A 9,587-nucleotide genomic window follows, 5' to 3' on the forward strand; every position below is an offset into this window, starting at 1 on the left:
TTTCTGATGACTTTGTATGTTCAGCATAACGGATGTTTATATCTAAGTGGTATCTGAAATCTCAAAATCCAATATTGGTAAACTGCTCAGAAGCAATCTTTGAACTGGAAAGCAACCAGATGTTGCTTGTCAGATGTTGATGTACAGTAGGAGATTGGAGAAGAAATTTTCAACCAACCTATTTTGAGAAGAGTCTACTGTGTTTCTCAGTTTTTTGGTACTTAGGATTCTATGGCTAGGCTTCGTGAACAAAGACAAGGGAAGGCCACTACCCACGCTTGCTGCAAGCGCGCTGATGGCTAAAAAGGCCGATGCGGGATAGGCAAGTCTGATTGCAAAAGGCACAGTGGAAAGTCTCCTTAGGTGGTATTGGCAAAGCGTGGTTCTTTCTGCATTGTCTTTTCTCCTCTAGACTGATTCTATGTGTGTTCTCAAAAGAGACAGCAGCGTCATGAATGGTGTGTCTCCATGTGTCCCGATTGGAGGCCAGAGTTTTTCAGAGACCTTGGGTTTCAAATTGTAGCCTTATGTTTTAGGAAATCTGTATTTATATATACACATAGATATGTACTTCAGATTGTTAAATTAAACTCGTTGAAATTGATTATCAGTTGGAACTTAATTTTAAAGCTAAAGTAATTTAAATCTGCAAGTTTTCAGAAGCTTTATAATGAAACAGTGAACTGAGAAAAGTTCCAGACCTAAAGCAAGGAAATCCTTTGTGTCTTTCATTAAATCAAATAGGGAGCCTTGCTATGTTTATCTAAAACATTTTGTGTTTATTGGTAATGTTTTCGTTTGGTTCTGCAAGATTTCTCATATCTTTTAAGTTTTACTCTAAGCCAGATCAACAGATAGCAATGTCCATCTTAAAACTTCATTCACAGTAAAAAACCTCCAAAAATATAAATTGTTTTTCTTGCTATAATAGTAAAACTTTAAAGTATTAATACTGAAACTTTGATATTGCATTCTTCTTTTTCTTTGCAAGGTTGGAATTCATACCAAGGCATGGTTTATTGCTGGGATATTTCTACTAATGACTATACCAATATCTCTCTGGGGAATACTACAACACTTAGTTCATTATACTCAACCTGAATTACAGAAACCAATAATAAGGTAACATTTCACATTTTACCTGTGCTACAAATGTTGAATTTAATTCAGACTAGAAGTACTCCTAGTAATATTAAATGTTCTTTTGTTATTGTAACAGGATTCTGTGGATGGTGCCGATTTACAGTTTAGACAGTGTAAGTGTTCTTTTACTGTTAACAGCTCAATAACATTCTGTTTGCCGTGAGAGTGAGGAAAAATAGTGTCACAGCAGAAACAATGCTGCATGGAGAGTCATAGTCCTAGAAACTTCTGGGCATTCCTTTTTATGGAGTATGTCAGAAGTGTGGTTCTAGCAATATTGCATATTTCTTGTGGAGATTGTGGGATCACTTTTGCTAACCCTTCTTAACTCTGTGCTTGAGTGTCCTTTATGACAAATGCAGAAAGGGGATGACAAGTGCCTGCTTCTGGTCCTTCCATCTTCAGTAATGGCTGAACTGGAAACCAGACTGTTGCAAGTACAATCTCAGAGTTAAATGCCTTACCTTTCTTGCCCCAGTAAGTCTAAGTACTAGAATTCTTTCCTAAGTCATGCTGAGTGCTAAAATTTTTCCTTATTGCTTCAGGGGGCAAAAGGTAAGATCCCACTTCTGGATACTTTTATGTGACAGATTCTATTGGCCATACCAGAGCATGTAAATATGTCACCTGTGGTTCCATACACAGAGATTATTTCAGCCAAAGCTAAGCAACATACTACATCTGTGAACTGTACAGAATGTGTGTTTATGTGTTGTTGTCACCTCTTGTCATTGCAAATACTTCATTTCCTGCACAAAAGACAGCTTTCCAGGAACCTTTTGAAGGACTGGGATTAAGGGTATCCAAGAGTGAAAGAGAGTAGGGAAGAAAACAACATTATCTGTTTCCTATGATGAATATCAACTACATCAGGTTGATATTACAATTCCAAGTACAGAATTTTACTTCAGAAGAAAATTTCCTGCTAATTAAATGAGCTCCAGCCAGGCATTCAGGGACACTTCTGATGTGTTAAAATCTTTCACCAGATTCCTGGATCTTATGGCCTTTGCTGCACATATGGTATCCTCCTGGAGTGCTTAATCTGAGCTGAACACTCTCTTTTCAGATTCAAGTACTGTGTTCTCAGTTTACTAGATGCAGAACCACATCTTCTACAAGGTGTTGCAGCATCTGTCATGTCTAGTATTTCTTAACTGTGATGAGGATGTGAAGCATCTTCCTGTAGTTCTAATAAGGTCAGAGAAGGCAAAACAACCGAGGGGAGCAGAGTAAACTTAAAATACCTGCCTCTGTTCAACAAACCTCCCTCCCCCACCAAAAAAAGCGCCCAGTAGGACAACTTGCACTGAATAGTGCAACAGCAGTGTGATACTGAAAATTAAAAATTGAAAACTCTGACAGGTGATCACAGTTTAGCAAAATAAATACTTTTTTGTCTAAAATTGTGGTTTAGAGGTATGACTACCACTTTAAGGCTAACCTGCTACTTTCTTCTGTATTTTACAAATGTGCCAGAACAAACGTTTACCCATTAGATACCAAAAGAAACCAACCTTATGCTGAAGAACTAAAAACTTAGTTCTCAAACCTTGTATTGACAATGCTTGTGTGAAGTTCAGGAAACAGTTCTGTCTTGTCCTCTCTTAAGAGGAGTAGGTTATGTGTAGGGATTACTTTTAAATTAGAGACTGAACTGCATGGTCAAACATACAGAGCACCTCTTGCGCAGTGCTTTAAGTATGCTTCCATTTGAAGCAGCAGAGATGCAAGATGAAGTGCTACTTGTATTTTTACAGAACTTTATTTTCTAGCTGTAGCATCACACTCTAATTAGCCAAGTGTTTAAACCAAACCTTGTTTAATGAATGCCTGCTGTCTAGTGAAGTATTGCTTGCTGAACGACCAAGCCAGTGTTGTCACAGGAATAACTTTTATCTTTCTTGCACATAACCTCTTGTGTACCTCTCTTCTTACAGTGGATAGCTTTGAAATACCCCAACATTGCAATATATGTGGATACATGTCGAGAATGCTATGAAGCTTATGTCATCTATAATTTTATGGTTTTTCTTTCAAATTATCTAACCAACCGGTATCCAAACCTCGTATTAATAATAGAAGCGAAAGATCAGCAGAGACATCTGCCTCCTTTATGTTGTTGTCCATCGTGGGCTATGGGAGAGTGAGTATATGATGACATCTTAAAACTTTAAGCTGTGTAATCAGATACAGACATTTTGTTTTCATATTTAGTAGTATAACTGTTGTTGCTTGGCAGTCAGTTTATGGGTTGCATACATTTTGTTTTATCAGCTATGAGCCCCCTGCTGAAAGCAGCTGGGAATATGTTCTAGTTTAGCTGTAAAGTATTCTAGAAATCACACGTAGTTACTAGCGCGCATTGGCTCAAGTGGTGCTGAAGGTAACTTCCTTATTTTTAAAAAAACATTGGAAAAAGGTCTCCTTGAATTTGCTTCCTTTGCTATCATACAGTATTTGTCAAAAACGTGTCGAATTGCTGGTAGACCAGATAGCCTATTGCTTTTACTTTCACAGGTGGAGGACAAAAGGCCATGTGCTTGTCAAGAGTTTCTGCATGCTTAATCTGATAAGCATCTCTCTTGAGAGATTTTGATAAAGGTGTTTAGAATGTTTAAGACAAACTATGAATTTAAGTAATTCTTGAACATCTTCAAACACAGTTAAAATTGCATTCTCTTTGTTTAACCCAGCCAGAATCTTTCCATGGCTGAAAGACATGAATCATTGAGTATTTCCTGTTACGTATCTATGAAGGTCTAGGTCTTTTGTGTATTGCACTTATACGCTATATACTGTAGCATCTGAAGTTCTGGAAGCAGAAGTTGAACTTATCATGAAATAAAAATTCAGTTCAGTGAAACTACTGAGAACACGAAACTTCCATAAGTGAATCATTTTTAAATCCGTGTACAATGAATTTTGTGTTTGTCTTGCAGAGTTTTACTATTTAGATGTAAACTGGGTGTTTTGCAGTACACTGTTGTCAGACCATTTACTACCATTATTGCTTTGTAAGTACACTCATAAATAATTAATATTTATCTTCTGGAAAGAATTTTCATGGCTTCTGTGTTGAATCAAGGCAGTTTGAAAGCAGAATCATTGTGTTAAATTCTAAATGGGTCTCAGCAGTTTGAATCAATCTATGATTTCTTTATGACTTCTCTATAGCAAATGACTATTTGTAGAATTGAAATAATAAATACTTAATGCCTGCTGCTGAAAGCAGTGGGAGAGATTCTGAAGCACTGTTTATATGGGAAAGACATTTTTATGCTCTCTTAATTTTTAGTCTTTTTTTTTTTCCTCCTTCAACCTTTTCTCATTGGCTTCAACAACTGGGTATTTTTAAAGTCAGGTTTCATGTCACTTTTTAGATTTTATTAAAGCTTGCATGTGATAAGTCTGACTGTGTCTTCATACATGTATATAACCTGTTGTAAAGGAACAGCAGGCTGTTACAGATGTCGATGCTGAAAGCTTAAGTTGCTAAACTTTGTTGTGATGATCATTACCGTTAACTCTGTGGGACTGTGGAAAAAGTTGCTATTCACAAAGAATATCCATATAACTGTTTATATTAACTGTATGTGTTCTAACAGTTAAAAGCCAAATAGCAAAAATAAATTGCTTATTGAATTCATTCAATCAACAGTGTTGAATTCATGCAACACTGCATTCAAACACTATTACTTCTATGGAAAATACAATACAAACTTCTATGCCATATGCTTTTGGAAACTGATTCTTGTGCGGGCCCACAATGCCCATGCTTAAGTACAAAAATACATTTTTGATTCTAACAGTTGATCAATGTAATTAAAATCTAGCACTTCAGAGAAAGCTATCATTTATTACATAGCGATTAATTGTAAAAATTCTTTCAGAATTTGTGAACTAGTGGGAGTGTATGATGAAGGAAACTTCAGCTTCAACAATGCTTGGACTTACTTGGTTATACTTAACAATATGTCACAGCTGGTGAGTACTGAGAATACATATTTCTGCTCTTTTAAGTGATCATATAAGTATTCTGTGAATTTTCATATGTGAACTACTGAGAGTAATTCTGTTAATGCCTGACACCTTGTCTTTGGAGGAAAAAGCCTGCATAATTAGAAGGTTCTTGTGTGTGCTTGTGTAGCCAGTATTTGGGTTTTAAGGACAAAAGTTACTCAGGAGTACCTGACAGTTTAGCTTTTAATTATGAATTTAACCATGATAGACTTGAAGCATGTGTGTTTTAGAGGGGGAAAGTTGTTGCCATGTGGAAGCCCTTAAGTGCTGTGGACAGAAGGAGGTTGGTTTACCTGCCAGGTGATGTCAGATTAAGGATAAAACATCAGCCTCAGAACCTAAAAATCTCATCTTGGAGGCAAGAGATTGCATTTAGTGGCTTGCTGGGAATGCAGAGAAATACTTTTCCGCTTCAGCCAGGGCATGTTACAAATGAACTACTGCAAGAGGAGAAAGGAGCAGCTCTGGCTCCTTGGTGCTTAGCCTTGTAGCCTTCAAGCTTTTTCTCTTGGAAGCAGCAGCAAATGTGGTTTTTTTGGATGTCCCATCCAGAAAAGTTGCTCTCTTCCTACTGCCACCACCGTATTTGATGGGTAGCTGTTACAGAAGAAGCTGTAACTGCTTTCAGCTGTGACAGCAGTCCCAGCAGCAGCACATATTTCTGCATGTCTTGGTTGACATGATTGCCTAAAGAAACTTAGTAGTAAGGGCCTAGGAGAATGGGCGTGAAGAAGGGAGATCAGTTCCTTATGTTTCTTGCAGTTGTCATTAATGGGAAACTTGTTCAGATTTGCAGTGAAGATTGTATCCATTGCCTCGCCTATCATAGAGAGACAACATTTCATTACTAACAGAAGCCTGAGAGAACATATGCTTTTTATGCCATTTTCCCCAGAGATGTGCTTGGCATTCAAAAGATTTTATGGCACCTTCCTATGCTTTGCTTTAGTGTGTAGATAGATGACCTCAGTCTCTGTTTGCCAATATCATGCATTTCAGAAATACAATTTCGGGGGGGGGGGAATGTCTGCTTTAAAACAGCAAGGCAAAGACTCCATAAATCCAGAATCTCTTTTCTAAAATAGCTAGCTTTTTAATTTTGTATTATATTGTGATATATATTTTAAACTGAGGAGATGCTGTAGAACAACTCCATCACAAAATAAACAAGGATTTGAAAGCTTTTCTTCGTTTTCTTTTTCTTGTTAGTTCGCTATGTATTGTCTGGTGCTGTTTTATAAAGTACTACGTGAAGAACTGAATCCTATCCAACCTGTTGGCAAGTTCCTTTGTGTGAAGATGGTAGTTTTTGTTTCTTTCTGGTAAGTGAATTATTTACTCATTACTTCTTGTTTTCAGGGTGGATCATAAAAGAGCTGAAAAGGCTGGATTTGTTACTGAGGTTAGAGGCCTCAGAAAATCTACCCATAATCTCAGTGAAGTGCTGCAAGGAGAAAACAGTACTAGTATGCTGGACAGAGCAGTCTTGTGCACTTGAGATTACTTTTAGACTTGCTATTTTGTAAGATGATTCTCAATAACATAATTTATTTTAGAATCCTTGCTTGCAGCTATTTCAAAATAAAAATAGTATTTTTTCAGTTTTTTTAAGTAAAAACTTTAACTTTTTCAAAATAAGTTACCTTTTAAGCATTGCTCACACTTCGCTGCTAATGAGTGAGTGCACTCGACTGCCTGAACATTGCTCTGTGGGCTGCAATAATACCGTAAAGGATGAGCAACTTGTTCTAATGACTAACTGGAACAACAAACTCTTCTTTGGTTGTGTTTTCTGCGGATCTTTAGGACCATGGATGAATGACATCTGTTTTATGTCTGCTTTGTTTTGCTCCTCTTAAAATTTAAATATATAAACAGTAAGTTTTTGTAATATTCTTGCTATATACATATATGTGTGTGTATGTGTGTGTGAACAGGTGGTGTTTACCAGATTTGCTTGGAGGTTTTTTGGTACTACTGTTACAATAATCATCATCATCAACTTTATAGGCAAGCTGTGCTTATTGCATTGTTGGTGAAAGTTGGCGTTATTTCTGACAAACATACCTGGGAATGGCAAAGTGTGGAAGCTGTGGCTACAGGCCTACAGGTAGGAGCAGACAGTTATTTCTTAGAAGGAATGGCTATATGTAAGATGACATAGCTGATCTCAAGCAAACACTGTCATACTCACTTTAATTAACATAGGCTAAACTAGTACTGAATTTGCTAGAAGTTGGGTGAAGTTTCAGGCAGTGAGTTTTATGCTCAACACTTGTATATCCATTTGTTGAGCTGGAGGAATGTGCTCCAGTTAAATACTTCTGTTGGATATCCTTACTTTTATCCATGCAAGAATTCATTGTAGAGCCACTGCTTGTTGAATATCCACTTCCAGCAAGTCAGTCCATTGGGCAAGGACTGATTCCAGTATGTATGTAGTACACGTGGCTCTCTGAAGTCTGCCAAGAATATCCTACCTCTGGTGGAGATGTAGCTGTTGCCAGTATACCTAGACAACTGCAGTCTTCAATCTGTAGAAGAAACCCAGGAACTGTTTTTCTCCAGTTATGAATGATTAAGTCAATACCTCTCTCATTGCAGGATTTCATCATTTGTGTGGAGATGTTCCTGGCTGCTATTGCACATCACTACAGTTTTTCCTATAAACCTTATGTTCAAGAAGCTGAAGAAGGGTCGTGCTTCGACTCTTTTCTTGCAATGTGGGATATTTCTGATTTAAGGGCAGATATATCAGAACAGGTTCGAAATGTCGGTAAGTAACAGACAGATTTGTAGGATCTTTTACAGCCTATATATTTCCAGCTTCATTTTATACTATTATCCATCTCTATAGTACCTTTAGAACATACCATACCAAATTAGTAGCAGCTGCATCCCTAGATCATTTCACAGTGTGTCTGGCACTGTGTTCTTTCCAGCATGCCTGTTTGATTTAGTCTAGTTTTTAATTTTTCTTTTTAATAGATGGATCTCTGGGTAAATTTCAGGTGTTTTGTGAAGAAGAGAGGAATATAATTTTTTTCTAATGGGAAGAGCAACCTGGTCTAGTGGGAAATGTCCCTGCCTGTGACAGGGGGGTTGGAACTTGATGATCTTCAGGGTCCCTTCCAACCTAAACCATTCTCTCTTTCTACTTCATCCTTTTATTTATTAAAGCTAACAACGCTTATGTAAAACTCTTACAAAACCAAGACTCATCTTCTAATTTGACATGCCTAGTTTTGAATTTATGTGTTCAAAGACCTTGGTACACTTCTGGAAGTATTAAAAGGTATTTTTCATTTGGCACAATTCTAGGAAGGACAGTTTTGGGCCAGCCAAGGAAAATGTTTTTTGCTGAGGAACATGAACAAAATGAGCATACAAGTTTACTGTCTTCATCTACTCAAGATCCAATTTCTGATGCTTCTTCAATGCCATCTTCACCCATGGGTCATTATCAAGGGTTTGGACACACTGTGACACCTCTCACAACACCAACGACAGCCCCTGAAGTTGATGGTATTTATAACACTTCTGGTATTCGAGGTGCTGAGGAGTCATCTGAACTAGAGCACAATTTATCAGAGAAAGCTTTGGATAAAAGTTAGACTCACCTTTTCTTTCAGTGTGTCAAGGAGTCTGTTATATACTTGCCACACGTGTTCTGTTAATGTGTACTATTAGCGATGAAAGTTGAAAAGCTTGGAAAAGCTACTGCACAGACAGGAAGAGGATACGGCTATAACAGACACCTGAATTCTGAATCTATAATGGATGCGAGTATCTAGGAGTACCCTGTGAATATCAAACACGCACACTGTAGAAGTGTCACCATATATTTAAGAATCAGCTCCTTAAACTGCTAAACAGTTACATATTTATGATGTACAGAAAGACAAGTATGTCAAAATTACACTGACTTCTATTAGTAGAAGAGGAACATTTGAAAAAAATAATCTGCTATTCTAGAGTTGAAGTTTAAGTACTACTAGCAATGGGAAAACTTAATTTCAAGAATGTAATTTAAGGGAAGCAGTAGCAAAAGCTGGTTTTATTAGCTTTGGTGGTCCTCTTAATGATGGTAACTTCCTTACAAAAATGCTGAATGGAGTGTGGACAGAATGGTAACCTCTGTACAGATGCCATCATCTTTTCTTTCCTGCATAGCAAAATAAAGCCCCTTCATGAAGATAATTATTATAGAACATCAGTAAAGACTCTGTACAAAGCAAGCATTCCCTGCAGGCCTCCCCATAAAATTCCATGCCCAGAACATACAGTTGCTGTGTCTGTTGTCCTTGTAGCTCATAATTTACATTCAGAAGAGACAGCCAGGATGATAGGTTTTGGATGAATACCTTACACTTGCCTAATTTTTTTTCTATCCTTCTAAAATAATAATAATGTTTACTATC

The 9,587-nt window shown here is 37.2% G+C and overlaps 1 protein-coding gene across 1 annotated transcript; it reads left to right on the forward strand.

The window, feature by feature from the left end:
* Positions 1 to 991: 991 nt before the first annotated feature.
* Positions 992 to 9,215, forward strand: TMEM184C (transmembrane protein 184C; the record flags this gene model as incomplete). Its single annotated transcript, XM_010189155.1, has 9 exons — positions 992 to 1,122; positions 1,220 to 1,256; positions 3,084 to 3,289; positions 4,086 to 4,160; positions 5,037 to 5,130; positions 6,376 to 6,488; positions 7,177 to 7,276; positions 7,771 to 7,942; positions 8,488 to 9,215. Coding segments are annotated over 9 exons (1,221 nt in total), but the record flags the coding sequence as incomplete, so codon positions are not given.
* Between the last annotated feature and the right edge of the window lie 372 nt (positions 9,216 to 9,587).

Source organism: Mesitornis unicolor, unplaced genomic scaffold (assembly GCF_000695765.1).
Source record: "Mesitornis unicolor isolate BGI_N332 unplaced genomic scaffold, ASM69576v1 scaffold13107, whole genome shotgun sequence".
Classification (NCBI taxonomy): Eukaryota; Metazoa; Chordata; class Aves; order Mesitornithiformes; family Mesitornithidae; genus Mesitornis; species Mesitornis unicolor.